At 31.1% G+C, this 15967-nt stretch overlaps 3 protein-coding genes and 1 long non-coding RNA gene across 6 annotated transcripts in view; 2 read left to right on the top strand and 2 right to left on the bottom strand.

Annotated features, from left to right (window-relative positions):
• The window catches only part of LOC115876032 (calcium/calmodulin-dependent protein kinase kinase 1), a 247372-nt gene extending 244434 nt beyond the window's left edge, over window positions 1-2938 (top strand). For all 3 annotated transcript variants that reach the window (XM_030891705.1, XM_030891706.1, XM_030891704.1), the window contains one exon: window positions 1481-2938. In XM_030891705.1, the coding sequence (XP_030747565.1) occupies window positions 1481-1984 (504 nt within the window). In that variant the 3' untranslated portion in view covers window positions 1985-2938. The remainder of the gene's footprint in view (window positions 1-1480) is intronic.
• A 3328-nt stretch (window positions 2939-6266) lies between these two features.
• On the bottom strand, window positions 6267-6848 carry LOC115876036. The gene is made up of 2 exons (XR_004049084.1): window positions 6628-6848; window positions 6267-6297 (listed from the first exon to the last, which is right to left on the bottom strand). It is a non-coding gene; the product is annotated as an uncharacterized LOC115876036 (long non-coding RNA).
• Window positions 6849-6948: 100 nt separating this feature from the next.
• Window positions 6949-9012, top strand: LOC115876035 (required for meiotic nuclear division protein 1 homolog). Its single transcript, XM_030891708.1, has 5 exons — window positions 6949-7967; window positions 8020-8219; window positions 8270-8455; window positions 8504-8690; window positions 8745-9012. The coding sequence occupies exons 1-5, from the start codon at window positions 7572-7574 to the stop codon at window positions 8904-8906; spliced, it is 1131 nt and encodes a 376-aa protein (XP_030747568.1). The 5' UTR covers window positions 6949-7571; the 3' UTR covers window positions 8907-9012.
• On the bottom strand, window positions 8956-14382 carry LOC115876034 (vacuolar protein sorting-associated protein 33A). The gene is made up of 12 exons (XM_030891707.1): window positions 14025-14382; window positions 13811-13960; window positions 13529-13736; window positions 13368-13471; window positions 13146-13310; window positions 12910-13082; window positions 12655-12858; window positions 12415-12591; window positions 12265-12363; window positions 12054-12210; window positions 9249-9355; window positions 8956-9188 (listed from the first exon to the last, which is right to left on the bottom strand). Exons 1-12 carry the CDS (start codon window positions 14152-14154, stop codon window positions 9075-9077), a joined length of 1788 nt encoding a protein of 595 aa, XP_030747567.1. The 5' UTR covers window positions 14155-14382; the 3' UTR covers window positions 8956-9074.
• Between the last annotated feature and the right edge of the window lie 1585 nt (window positions 14383-15967).

Below are 15967 nucleotides of genomic sequence, written 5' to 3'. Positions count from 1 at the left end.
AATAAAATTATAAATAATAGAAATATTGTAATTATATTTCTGCAGATTAAGTGAAAAGTTTTGTTATTAAATATCTGCTATATATATTATAAACGCATGTCCAAATATTAATCTTGTGGAATATACAGGGTGGTCCGAACTGTATTCCGGAGACTTCGGTAGCATATTCTTCAGATAAAAATAAGTAAAAAAGTTCCTATAAATGTATATCCTAAAATGCTTAGTTTGAGAAATACAGGGTGTAAAAGTTTTATTTTTATTTCGATTTTTTCGAAATAATTTCTAAAGTAACGTCAATAAGAACTTAATTATAACGTCATGAGAAATTTTATTTTGATGTCAATATGACTCCTATTTGTAGGGGGCGCCACCTACATTTAACTGTTTTAGAGTAATAACTTTTCGTCCGTACCTGTATACTGCTGAGTAAAGATATGTACATTTACGACGTTTTTTACGTAAAAAAAGGTCTCTTGGTAAAAAGCGCTACGAATAATGGTTCTTCGTGAGATATTTGAAATTTAGATTATCAATACCTGTCATCATTGACATGAATTATTAAACATGTTGATTAAATAGTTATTAGACTGAACCAGACTGAACAGTGGTGACGCTAGAACTTTTTTTTGGGGGGAGAGCCTCACCCCCCATAACCCCCCATAGCTTGACCACTGAGTCTGATATCATAAATTTAAAATGTTTTTGTGCCAAAAGTTCAACAGAAAGTTTTATAACATTTTTTTCGAAGAAAAATTTATGATTAATTTAAAAAAATTAAAAGTTCCCAAATTTATCATTCATCTACTCAAAATGTTTATTTTTTGTCAATAATGACATGTATTGACTATTACCATTCTAAATATCTTGAGAACGGTTGCTCGTAGCGATTTTTACCAAGAAACATTTTTTACGTAAAGAATCACAAAAATGTATATTTTTTCACTCAGTAGTTTTATACAGGCACGGACGAAAAGTTATTTTCATAAGTAGGAGTCATACTGACATCAAAATAAAATTTCTCAAGTCAAAAAACTCCCAGACACCAATTTTCATCCAAATATTGACGTTACTTCAGAAATTATATTTGGAAAAAATCGAAATAAAAATGAAACTTCTACACCCTGTATTTCCGAAACTAAGCATTTTAGGACATACATTTACACGAACATTTTTACTTATTTTTACCTGGAGAATATGCTGCTGAAGTTTCCGGAATACAGTTCGGACCACCCCGTATATTAACAGAAAGCGAGATGTAATTAACAAAATATCATCGTAACGACAGATAGTTTAGAAACATCTAGATTTACTTATTTCACTGAAATGAAAATGAAAAAAGTCCTTTGTGTCTCGGGTATAGAAACCGACACGTAGTGGAAGTAGCTCCAGACAAAACGAAATTGAACATTTACCATAAGTATTTAAATCCAGAAGTTATATTTTAAAATTCTTGTCTGGTAAATTCTGTTTTTTTTTTCAGAATCCCTTCTTACATCGCCGGGATACAACATTGGGTACGGCCGAAAGCAGAAATACTACTACAGAAGGAGCAACCAAAAAGCATATAGGACGTTCAGGACGCTCAAATTCGGCACCCGACTCCTATACCTGGGCACAAAGTAGACAAAAATCTATCGATACAAATCTCGAAGCAGTTAAAGAAATTAATGTTGACCCTAACGGCGAAGATAATAGTTCCAATTCAAAAAGAACAAGTAGAAGCCGGCCAGCCGTCAGGCAACATCCTGATCAATGTAAAAGGAAACCTGACACTGTGAACCTACCTTGCACAAACGAATTAGTAACAGCTAAAAATGATTTAGGAATCACAGAAACTATTATAAAAGTTAACGACACTTCTCGATTACCATTTGAGTTAAGTAGTAAAATACAAAATATTGTAAAACATCAAACACAATCAAAAGTTTCTAAAAATTGTGATCAAAATATGCACGATCAAGCGATTGGAATTGAAGAAAGATGATAAAACTACAAATAGTGATATCTCCTTTATTTCCAAATTGTTTTATTAATTTTAGCTCCAGTGAAAACATTTGTTTTTCATTGAAGAGAAAAAAATTACAGAATCAATTAATTTAATCATTTTAAGTAATGAACATGAATTACATCAATTTACAAGTGATGAAATATACCATCAGTGATCGGGTATTTTTATAATCAAAGAACCCCGCCAAAAAAAAACAAGTGCGGCGTAATTCGTTGACCTTGACTTTTTAGGGGGATTGTGTACCTTTTTGGGAGTAGTAAGCCCGTGGTTACATTGGATGCGCGTCCGTGCGTTGTTTTGGTTGTACGTACACGGACGTGCACGCAGCAAAAAACAAACAAATGCTATCTACGCAGGCGCACTGTGGTCAATTTTGTCAAATTAGCCGGAAAAAAATATTAGTGAAAATTACTTAACTTTGATTAATAACTATATCCGATTTTATATGTTAGGTATCATAAAATTACATTAATAATATAGTTAATAAGAACAGGTCGTATACAGGGTGTATAATAATTAAAAAATTGGAAAAGTTTCCTTATTTTTTATTTTAAATAGATTTTGGTCGCGATCATTTGCATGTGTTAGATATTTAAAAATAACCATTTTATAAGAATAATACTATGGATCTTACAGATTTTGCTAACAGTTGCTTTTAAAAAGTCAACAACCTCCAAGCGTTTAATATGGGCAATACGTCCTAAAAATGGCCTAACAGACGGACTAGGACGGTAAATTTGTAGGTTTGGTAAAGTTGTCTAATGGTTTAACTATCAACTTAACTTTATTTAAAACTGAAACCTCATAAGACTTTTTTCTGCTAGTTCATTAAAAAAATGTATATTCTAATAATTTAAAAAAAAATCTAACCATATCAAAATTATTTACTCATATTTAATATTCAACAGAAGAACATTAATGTCAAAAAACTTACCAACAACAATTGCTCTTTCTATTTTAGATAGTATTAATGACATATAACTTTTTGCACGGAATACGCAAATTAAAAACTTTATTCATGTACAAATAACAAGATTATTTACAAAGAAATTATTTAGTTTAATTTGTCAACTTTATACTACATTTTCAATCAAAATAACAGTAAATTCGCAACGACCTTTGACATAATTGTTAATGAAATGTTCTTAGCAACTATTTCAAAGCCTACTTATGGAGTTTTTGACGCCACTTAGCTTCATCAGATTTTTTAATATTTTCCTGTTAATTTTTAAAAATTGACCACAGTGAGGCGGTTACATTGCATCGGAGTTTGCGCGTCCGTGCACGTACGTCAATTTCCGTTGGTCGGATGAAAACAAACTGGTTTATTTTTTAATACGTGCACGTCTGAGCGTTCAATTTTTCTTCCCTGATCCCAATACATTCCCGTAAAATTTGAATATTTTTGAATACTAGGTTTAATTTTATTTGGGATATATTAATGTTGATGGAGACATCCTAAAATATTCAAAAAATTTGACTGGTTGATGGTTTTCTTCAAGAAATGTTTCACATATTAATTTTCTTCTCTTCTTCTTGCATATAATAAATTGCGTCAGAGCTCGCACGTATAAAAAACGCACGGACCCGCGTCCAATGTAACCGCGGGCTTAGTGGGAAAATTGTAACACCGTGCTCGGCCAGCTTTGGACGACAAAATAGCTCCAAATAGCCTAAAAATCATCAGTTTTTCGCAAATATCTGCGAAAATATGCAATTTACAATTTTTTTCTTGGGATAAGAAGTGAAGCTTAGGTCATTATCTACAAAAAAGGTCCACATTTTTTTCGTGAAGTCCCAAGAAAGGGATTAAAAACAGCCCTAAAGGGTCAAAGAACGGGTTTCTGCCAAATTGGCTGAAATATGACATGTAGATAATGTTCATGATCGCCAATAATTGGAAGATTGTGTCCTTAGCTAAAAAATGATCCTGACGCTTTATTTCGTAAAGTTCTTATTAAAAAAAAAACATTCGACTATTCGTAATTATGTAATTTTCTTTTGGTTGTAGACACTTTCCGGAAATCCCAAAAAAGCGGAAAAAGCCACTCACGAATACTTGTTTTTTATTAAATGTGATTAAACAAATACTTCAATTCAAACTTTCTGAGTTGCTTAAAGAGACTCTAAGAACAACTGTTAAAAAATCTTGACAAATAAGTTATTATTTGTGAAACTTTGTAAAAATCTGAAAATTTTTGGGCCAAGGAATATTTGGCCGGTTTTTTTATTATCATAAAATATGACAAAATTCAAACAAGTTCCAAAATGTGATGGCTGTTGATTCTACCTTTTAAATGAACTTTGAATCACCAAAAATATTCAATTTTAGCCGAGTTATTAAACAATTTGTCCTATTATTCAATGATACGCTTATAAAATCTACTTTCGGAGCGTTAAGACTTGGAGAGAAAATTCAGGGATCTTCGAGGCGGAATATCTCGATACCTACTAATTCTACGTAAAAAATGATAAGAACTATTTTTGTAGGTAATTACATAAGCTTCATTTCATATTCCAAGAAAAATTTTGTAAATTGCACATTTTGGCAGATATTTGCGAAAAACTGATTTTTGTGCCATTTGGAGCCATTTTTCGAGCCGAGCACCATGTTACAATTTTTCCCCTAAAACTGCCCAAAAGGTGCACAATCCGATTGAAAAGTCCCGGTCGAAGAATTGGGCCGTGGTTCAACCTTCATTTACTGGACTACTGCTTCAATTTTTTAGTCCATTTAGTTCCAGAATTTGGGGAGTTGAATTCTCACACTCTTCAACCTGATTATGGTTTAAAGTAGCTTTTAATACTAAAATAAACTGAGATACAAATGATGAGTTAAAATAAATGTTATATACTTAAATGTGATAAAATTTCATTTAATAAGATCAAAATTTCTAGCTTCAATTTTGGTTATGTGAAAATAGATAAACAAATGCGCTTTTAGATTAAGTATAACACCACATATCTAAAAGCAAACAATTGTATCACTACTACAGTATAGATAAATACTATACTGTAGTTATAAATGAATTTATTAAAAACCATATTCAATAAACTGGTCTCTTTAAAATATATAAATTTCGACTTCATTTCTTCTTTAAACAAAACCTGAAACGATTTATTTTAACAAAGATCATTTTAAAAAATTACCAAATAATCTGGTGATATTTTTTCTTAGTTGAACAGAAGGGGACCATATGTTCTGAATTAAATTAGCAATAGAAGCGTTTATTTAAGAATCCTAGAATCAATAGGAAATAATGGAAATTAAAGCTTTAAAATGTAGCTAAATTCCTTAAAAATATATTTAAATATTCAATTAAAATACATCATAGAATTTAAGAACTAAGACCAGATATTTTTCACATTGTTATATTGACCAAAGCATAACAAAATTTGTGGCACATTGCACTGATTTTTCCTGTAGTAAGAACTGTCCTATATGCTTCTTTGCATAAGCTCTTAAATTATTGGAGGGTCAAGATATTGTCTCAAAAAAATTTCACAAACAACTTAATTTTCCCACAATACTTGACAATCAAAAATATTTCACCTACTCTATCTTATACTATTATTGTGACACTTTATATGTCTTCTGTATGTAATATGTAGATTTAAATATTGCTCAATACAATTTTAAAATCCATGTATGCTAAAGATAATGCTAATATGATAAAATGTGTTATGAAATACCCAAGATCATCCTTAAGAAATTGTCCTAAGAAGCCAAGCTGAATTAGGCTGAGATCAAAAAACAACATTTATTCTTTCTTTTGCTGGAGTAGTGTTCACCAAGTTAGACAAGCACCAAAATTATATATAAAACATTGCATTCTTGAAGAATAAAAACCATTTTAACATTCTTCCCTAGATATATTTATTTTTTTTTATAATAAAATATTTTGAAAAGTTATTTTTGCAGTTTTAATTACCTAATTTTAACTCTAAACTACAATATATAAATATCAGTTAACACCATCTTTAAGTCTATAAACCATATGGCCAAAAGAGCACAAGTGTTCAGTTGGCTTAGAAATGATGATCAATGACATTTCCCATATAATTTTACATAGAAAATGACAACAATCTTCATTTCAAAGCCATCGCTGACGCCGTTTTTTTTCGATCATATTGTATCATAACTGTCAATCCCAACCTTCCTTAACTCGTAAATGCGCTAATCGTGATTCTACTGTTACATTTTCATAAAAGTTTCTCTCCTTCCTCACAGTTTTAATATAGTTTTCCTCGTTTTTTCCTAAAGCTCTAGCATGTCCAGAAGATTGTTCCTAAACAAAAAAAAAATAGCTAGTCAAATTACAGTACAATACGACCACATTTATTTGAATTATTTCAAACACACTTGAATGGCTGGCTTTAAATACTGATATAAACATGTACTATTGACTTTTAAAGCTCGCTTGAACCTTTATCAACCCTACTTTTTCCGAGACTAACTTGAGTGAAGCTGGTTTTGAATTGAATATAATATAGATGAAATCTTCCTGCATTTAATGTGAAATTAACGGTTGCAGATTAGGATCAAGATTGAAGCCAGCTTTAAGTGGAACTTGCTTGAAACACTCGAAATAGACGTGGTCTATGCCTGGTTATATTACTGGTGTTATAAAAGAATGCCTCAAATAAAACATGTTTTTCTCTTCAATCTCAAATTTGTTCTTTAAAAGCTGAACATCTTCTTGCTTCACTTCTTTATACAGCTTGTTTTTACCACGCCAAATATGACCTGGTGGCATATGTTTTCTTCTAAAAAGAACTGAAAAAATTCTCATTTTTTAAATCTATTAAAAAATATTCCAAAATTCAAATGTCAGGTGGTAGTAGAATTAAAGGTTATGTCTTAAAAGGTTTATTTCTTCTCCTTCAATTATTCTAGCCAATATATCACCCAGGACAGGACCCAGAGACAGGACCCTTTGGGCTCTCGTGGCCATAAAATACTCGTGACCAAAATCGCCAAAATGTTAGTCAAGGCATAATCTGTGGTCAAGACATGGTCAAAGTTCAAAGCAGTTCCATACTTAAGAGAAAGTTAAGATCTTATAAAATTCCATATCTCTGATGTTGGGCGTGTTCTCTTTATTTCTGAAACGCGATGGGATTTTTAAAGAACACGCACAATATGCGCGTTCAGAGAGCGGCTGACAAACCATTGAGAATTTTGCTCAGCGGATGACCGTTTTTGTCAGCGTTTTTGTATGTAAAAACCTTAAAAACAGACCGTTTATGGAAGTCGCTTACTCAGCCACTAGCCGTCCCTGAACGCGCACAATTTCTGTGTAGGTGTAGGTCTTGTGTAGGTCTATGTTTGGGTCTATGATTCATATAAAGATTCATATACATGCTATGCTGATACTATGTATGAAACGAGTATATTCACCGCTGATTCAACGATTGAACTACTCAACTACTTAGTACCGTGGCTAACGTCAGTACTTCAAGCCGCCACCAAATATTAGTAGAAAAGAAGAAGACAGAGAAGTTAACCGCTCCTATTTTTCTGTGATTTTCCTTTTCCGAAAAATAATCGAGCAAGAGAAAAATGAGTTTCCAATTTTCTCATAAAATCCTCATTCACATAACAAAAAAGAGTCAGATTATATTTGGAAGCTTCAGACCGCTATCTACAAAAATACATAATATAAATTTGGGGACAAACCATTTTCAAACCACTAAAAGATTACCACAAATTAATACAATTTTTTCAAAATACTTGGCCAGTAGTACCCATGATACTATATCATCAATTCAGCTTAAAAAAAGAGCAGTTCGTAAAAAGAAATCCCTAGAAGAAGAAAGCCCTATTCCTGGAGTTTTCCATGTAATGGCTTTTGCAACTGCAGAAGAATATGACTTGGAAAATTTAAACAAAGGGCTTAAGGAACAAGATTTATATGAATCTCATCAAATTCCTAATGATAATAATGTTATTCGTGCTGTAAGGATTATCTGCTTATCGCCCTGCTTAATTACAATTATTTTTTCCCTAGATTGCAAAATATAGAGTAGAAAAAGAACCAAGGGAAATATTTTTCTTTAGAGATGGTGGTGTAATATTATGGAACATTACAGATTTAGAAAGTGGTAATATACTACGTTTCTTAAGACAATATGAAATTGACAGTTACTCAGAAAGACTAATACAGTCAGAAAGTGAAATAATGAATTATATTTATAATAAAGACACGGAGTAAGAATATGTGGATCAATTAAGATTTTCATCTATATTTATATTTCAAGGAAACCAAGCGGCCTTGATAAAGAAGGAAACTTTCTAATAAATACATGCTCTGAAGTTGAAGATCTTCCTTTGATAAAATATACATTTTCAAATTCTATGTTACAATCTGTAAAACTTGGAATTTGGGAGGCATCCCTACAACAGTATATTGACCAGATTGAAGGAATTACAGATGATCTAAAAAAGTAAGTGATTTATTTACATTATATTATGACTAATATTTTTTTCTTTAGAGGGAAGAAAATTAGACTCTCGAGAGAGGAAGTTCTTAGAAAACATGGAGAGTTATTTGCTTTAAGACACTATTTAAATTTAAGTTCAGATATATTAGATACTCCCGACTTTTACTGGGAAAATGAAAAGCTCGAAAATTTATATAACCATGTTTGTGTATATTTTGGTATAACTAAACGCACAAGAGTAAGTATATTGCCACCGACTAAGAAAATACAGTATTTTAGATATTTTTTTTAGGTAATGAATGAAAAAATTAATCACTGTGTAGCTCTAATCGAACTACTGTCTCATCATCTAGGTGATAAACATCACATACGCTTAGAATGGATGATAATTATTTTAATTATGGTTGAAGTAGGGTTTGAAATAATTCATTACATAGATAGATATGTACATTAAATAATATAATATGTAAGGTATAAACATAGAATGAAATGCATTTATTTAAGTAGCACTTTCAAAAAAATGCCCTCTGTATATATTTTATATTGAATAAATTATATATCTTTATAAAACTTTGAATATATGAGTACATTATGATAAGTTACAAAATAATTTACATGTGTTTTATGACTCTATTATAGATTTTAGAAAACTACCACCATTAATTAGTTTTGTAGTTGCTATTACAAATTCAACATTGGAATCCTCCTGTTGAGATAAAAATCTCAATGCTGAAATCTAGGGAATGAATATGTTTCATGATATCATTAGCCAAGAATACTACAAAAATATAAATACCTCTGCAAATGTACATCCTCCTATAAAAAAGACCAAAACTACTTTGGGGGAATCTGCATTTTGAACCATATTAGATGGTACTTCTGGTGATTCATCTACTGTTGGCCCTAATAAGCAATTTTGAATAATTATACTCTAGTTATCTCACAATGTACAATGCTTATTAATAAATAATAATAGTAATAGTATTTAGTACAATCAAAAAAGGTCTAGACTCCCATCAAATTAACCCCGCTCTCATACTTTGCCAGTCGTAAGTGGTCCACTAGAAAAGCTTAAATTCCCCCCACCCCACCGTTTTTGATAAACTCAAAAAAATTTTGGATTCGATTTTCTGGCTAAACCGTAGGTCGCAGAGAAAATTTTATAGAACAAAAAATGAAGAGAATTAAATTCTCTACATTTTCATCTCTAAGTAACAAACCTCTAAAACCTACGGGAACAAAGTTAGAGGGCGCCAAACTCACTCAAAAGCAGTTCTTTGCATTTTTCCGGATGAAACGATTTTTTTACTCTCGCAAAGTTTTTAAAAGTAAAGAGCATAAAAAAACTTATCAAATTGATGTGTTACTTTTTTTTACATTTGACTGTTTAAGAGATATAAGTACATATTGCATTCATTCCCACAATATGTATGCGACTTTCATGCGGATTACAATGTTCACCACTTTACGCGGATTACAATGTTCACTAGAACTGAGGATCGTCATAACATTCTCTGATCGTTTTGAGATTTCTTTAAGTGCGCTGAAGAAAGTGGCGTTTTTGAGAAACTAAAAAATTTTTGAATTATATTTTCTGGCTAAACAGAAAATTTTATAGGACAAAAAATGAAGAAGAATTAAATTCTCTACAATTTAATTTTTCAGTAGCAAAGCTGTAAAATATACCGGGACAAAGTCTTTACTCCGCACACGAAAAAATCGCTTACTACTTCAAAACCCTCACATCTACAGTATGTCCCCGGATTGTCTTTACAAGAGGAAAAACTGTTTTATTATTGACATTTTGAGAAAAATGTATCCTTCATAAAAAGTTTTGCTTGTTCTAAAATAGTCAATCCCGTTTATACTTTTCCCAATTTCCATACCGTTTTAAAGAAAATTAAGAAAAACATGAAAATATGGTTGATTTTTTTTTTATTAGCGTCATATTCTTTGCTGTTGTTACAGTATCATATTTTCCGATGACTATCATCACCCTGTACCCTGTCCGTAGCATTGAACTAAAAAAAATTGTGTTTCTTTAACATTTTAAAACAACAAAAAATATTATTAGAGTAAATTAAAATTCTATGAATAACAATCTATCAAAAAATGAAAACGAAGTTATATTACCATATGAGTTTTAATTTTTAGGACTAGAAAAAAAATTGGAAAGTATGTAAATGAAAAAGTATAAACGGGATAAACCGTTTTAGACCAAGCAAACATTTTTATGAAGAATGCACTTCTCTCAAACTGTCATAATAAAAAAGTTTTTCCTCTTGTAAAGACAATCCGGGGACATACTGTATATTGCCGAAATCCCTCAGCTGATTGACTAGTTAGTGCTGGAATTGCTGTCCTCCATTCGCGAATTTCAAGCTCAGAACGGTTCTGAAAGGAGCTGTGCGCGATAGCCTGGTGCCTCCATACTCCATATGGCGCGGAACAGTTCTGAACTTTATGACTTAATTGAATGGAGTGAGAGTATCGCGTTCTTGAACAGTTCAGAGCTGCACAACTGCGTGAATGAAAACAGTAAATGCGGACCAGAGGGAAGGACACGACAATAGGCCGAGCGGCAACTGCGTCCTCGAATACTCGCGCAGCAGCCCGCGACATTGACAGTTATATCTCGTAAACAGTGGAACGTAAACAAAAAGTTACAGATCAATTTGGTAGGTTTTTTTTTCTGCTCTTCAAATTTAAAAACTTTGCGACAGTAAAAAAATGGTTTCACCCGGAAAAATGCAAAAAACTGCTTTTGAGTGACTTTGGCGCCCTCTAACTTTGTCCCCGTATGTTTTAGAGATTTGTTACTTAGAGATGAAAATGTAGAGAATTTAATTCTCTTAATTTTTTTTTCCATAAAATTTTCTGTGGTTTCCACGGTTCAGCCAGAAAATCGAATCCAAATTTTTTTTAGCTTCTCAACTATTTTAGCTTTTCCGGTGGATAACTTATGACTGGCAAAGTATGAGAAAGGGGATAATTTGATGGGAGTTAAAGGTGCCAGATTGACTGTGTTAATTGCACACAAGCTGATACAGTAGACTCTCAATTATCCAAGCTAATGTAGGCTGTACTCTAGCTCTGATAATTGGCGGGTCGGATTTTTTAAATTTGGGTTTTTATATATTTTTTAATATGTATTACTTAATAATAAATGCCAGTACCTACGTTAATTTTTTTAATACTATCTACGTTATATTTTATTAATAATTTTGACAAAAAAAAAGAACAACTACAGTCAGTTTGTGTTGCTTTAGCAATTCTGGGATTCTCTGTAATTTGTCATATTTACGCGATATATTAGGCCTGATGCTCGAATAATACGGCGTCGCTCGGTTAATACGGATTTCAACGGCGGTGTAAATCAACTCGGATACGTACGGATAATCGAGAATCTACTGTATCAGTAAATAACTTGTGGGAAACACCAACAGAGCTTTTATAGGAACACCTATTATTTTAAAAAGAATCTCTTGGTTATTTTCATAATCAAGTATTTACACCCTGTACATTAAAATATTATAAATAATAAATTGCAAAAAATGTCCGACTTTGAGTCAGATATTCACATATTTTGTCTAGGTAGTACCTGGTAAAAGTCCCAATACATCATGGAGGTCTTTTATTCCGCCATTTTTTGTAACTTGTTCAGCTAAACGGACACTAAGTGGTGCATAAATAATATGTACATAACATATATCAGTTGGATTAATTTCTGAAGTATCTTCTACTACTAAGTTTAATGTCTGTAAAAAGGAGATGGACAATACAATATAAATTATTATTTAAAAGTATCCCACCTTCCTTAAAACTGTGTATTGTCTGGTACCAGATTGCAATTTTAACAAACCTACTTTTTCTAATTTGCTTATGGCCACTAACGCTTCTAAACCATAAACCTAAATACAAAACATAAATAACAAGGTATTTTGAATTAATGGCAATTGTACTTGAACTAATTCCCTTTTATACCCCTCCATAATTTTTGATTTCAAACCAGAAGAACATATACACTGAAGACACATTAATCTTAGGACTTGTAAAAGTGGTTTGCCTTGGGCTATAAGGTCTTCAATGTATGGACTTGACTTATCAATTTCAAAACAACTAAGAAATTCTTGTTCAGCCTAAAAATGTCTTTATTACTGATAAACAACTTTTACTTTGAAATTATTCTAATTAAAATTTACCTTTAAATTATTCATAAAATCACACTGATCTGTAAACTCCTTTATACATTCTGCAATAGCAGTATGATCTGCAAGTTGCTTTTTATTTGCTAGTATTTGGGGTAATCTTTGGACATAAAGTTTCATTTCTTGTACAGATTTATCTTGTGTATTTTCAATTTGAGCACTTATACTTTTAGCCAGTTTTGACAAGTGGGATGGAACCTAGAGAATATGAATAATACAAAATAAACATACATAATTGCAGATTCTTACTGCACTAAAATTTTTATCCCTTATGTCAGAAAAAAGTTTATCTCCTGAGTTTAAAATAATTTGCTTTTTACCCTCTGTTAAAGATTCTGTATTTCTTTCATCACTACTTAAAAAATTATCCATTGGAAAATTTGCAGTTGAATTATTGATTCCAAAAATTTCATCTATAAGACCTAAAGTAAATTTATTTTTTAGTAATTCTACATAAAACATATTGAATTAAAACAATATTATACCCTCATAAGTTAGTTGTGTTGCCAAAGGTGTAATTAAATCAACAGATCGATCAATTAACAAAAGTTGATCTATACATGACACTTGATTTACTTTTAGTTCTTCATCAACACTTTTTTCCCGTTGTAATCTTTTTACCAAATCCCATACTTGCTTAGCCGCAATGCCTTCAATAAATATTGAAGCAAAAAAAAATTTAAATAAATTACTAACTACCTACTTACCTTTTCCACAGACATGAGGTATACAACCATATAATTTCTGAATAAATATGATAGCTTGTGCAGTTTGATAAATATATGTAGGATCATTTTCAACAGTATATTCTCTAAAATAAGTATACAAAGTTAAAATAAAATAATTAATAGTAAAAGGTAATGTGTACTTGAATACTTCAGCTATCTCCATGGACATTACATCTGAATCAAATGGGAATAACTGACATTTAAATTCATCAATAAGAATAACATCTCCTAGCATGCCCTTGTGTTTTAAAGCTTCCACACATAACAAGCTTTTCTTAGGAACAAAAAACAGATGATACTGTTTTTTAGAATTACTTTTACTTCTTCTATCATCATGTACATTACGAGCTTAAATAACAGGAATAGTAATTGAATATTAAAAAATAAACATTACACAGACAAAATTAGTCTATGAGCATTACCAATATAGTCCATTAAATGCAATTTTGGCCTTGAAATGAAAATAACGTGGTCAACATCCGTTTCTGGTAATGGAGTAGGTCGTAAAGGATACATTTTCTTAACTTGATGTTCCCTTAATAATACATATTGTGCAATTAAACCTACAGGTCCTAAAATTATAAATGTATCAAATGAAATTAATTGTATAAAACACATTTAATATTCTTTCTCAACCTGCTAAGGAATTATCCCAAATTATAGCTTTAGATCCGGGACACTTTTCAAGCAAATAAATTAAATTATTTTTTGCATATGTTTGGACTAATGAAATATCTACTCTTCCTCCTTGTAAATGAGAAGACATCGTAAACGAAGTAGGTTTTGTAGTTTTTAATTCGTTTCAACGCCCAAAATTAGCTTTATCTGCAAACGTGTTTATGAAAACATCTGTAATTTTCTGTTATTGATATTTAGAGAAAACAGCTGTTTACACGGCCCAAGGGCACGGCCGGAAGATAGTCAGAGGCCCCAAAGGAGGACCACAGAGGCCGTACTTATGGGCCGTACCCTGGCACTCCTGGCAGTCATTTTGGCAGTCGGATGATTTGGTTGGATGTATATCATATACATATAACTTATATTATATGATGGGAGGTATATTGTGCCTGCAGTAGATAAACTGTATTCCAAGGTAGTTCATTTGATCCATAGAACCCTCTAGAACCTTATTAAGCCCTTGTCATGTCCCATAAAAACATATTGGTAAAGGTGTGGATCCGGTGGCTGACCTTGAAGCCCATATTTGCTGCATTTGATCATCGATACTACACAAGCGCACATGGTCGATGTTGCCAAATTGCAGTTTATTTTCGAATTATTTGCAGTTGAAAAATTTTTTTTTTAGTGTTAATCAATTATAATACAAATTCTATAATTAATTTTATAATTTCAGATTTATCTTGATATCCAAAATTAAGGTAAGAAGGATAATGAAGATTGTAAAATGAAAGTATTATCACAGTATTATGAATATATAAAATTGTAATAATAATAACATTTATTTATATATTTACATTAGAATTAAAAATTATCATGTACGGATTTTTTCTTAATCGTTTTAAACTTATTAGAATTATTTTATTTCTTTCAAGTTATTTAATTTCTAGTTATTTACAGGCAACAATAGTTTTGATTATATGTATTGATGTTTTGAAATACCGTATGATCGAATAAAAACGGCGTCAACGATGGCTATGAAATGAAGATCGCTGTCATTTTATATGTAAAATTATACAGGGAATGGCATGGATCGTCATTTCCAAGCCAACTGGACGCCGTTTTTTTCGATCATATTGGTACTACCATGACGAGTCTTATAGAACAATACACGTCAATGGGAGATAGAGGTAACATCTTACCTATAATGTTACTAATATAATATACTTTGATTATAATGTTTGTATCATAATTTCTTAAAAATATCAAGTTAGTGGATTAATAGCAATTTTAGACATATATTTTATCGAAGAGTGTGTTGATAAGATTAAGCTTTATGTTTTATCTTTTTCTCTTTAGAAGGGAGATGGTTTGTGTGTAAGAATACATTACAGCATTTAATATCGTGTACTTTGACATTCTTTTCTTAATTTACTGTAATTTCTTGTTTGCTATAATGCCAATCACAATATGGTGAAGGTTGAGTTTTGATCTTATTAGTTTTATACCTGTGTTTATACAAGACCAAATTAAGAATAGTTTGTAATTAGTTTGTGATTTATATTAAGATCTTTCTTATAATATTTGTTATGATTTAATCTTAATACTATATTATGCTTTGTCTGGAAAATAAATGTTAAAATATCTTAATTTTGCATATCCTATTCCATCCTTCCATTAGGAAAAATATGGTCTATAAATCATATTATGCTAAGAAAATCACATAAATTAGGTGTAAGAATAGAGAAATCGTAAGGTAGCAGAAAAAATAATGCAATATATGTATAAGCAGAATTAAACAAGGTACCGTAAAATGGGGTGAATAGAAACATAGTGGCGAATAGAAACAAAATTTCTGAAAAAAATCAAATCACTATTAAAAATATTCAAAGTAAAAAAAAGTCGACATATCTAATTTTTCTATCATTGGTAATACCACAGAATATCTAGCTACGCAACAG

The sequence above is a fragment of the Sitophilus oryzae genome, unplaced genomic scaffold (genome assembly GCF_002938485.1).
Source record: "Sitophilus oryzae breed Bouriz unplaced genomic scaffold, Soryzae_2.0 scaffold_1396_pilon_pilon, whole genome shotgun sequence".
Taxonomy (NCBI): Eukaryota; Metazoa; Arthropoda; class Insecta; order Coleoptera; family Curculionidae; genus Sitophilus; species Sitophilus oryzae.
Note: the sequence above shows the minus strand (reverse complement) of the source record. Positions and strands in the feature narration are given on the sequence as shown.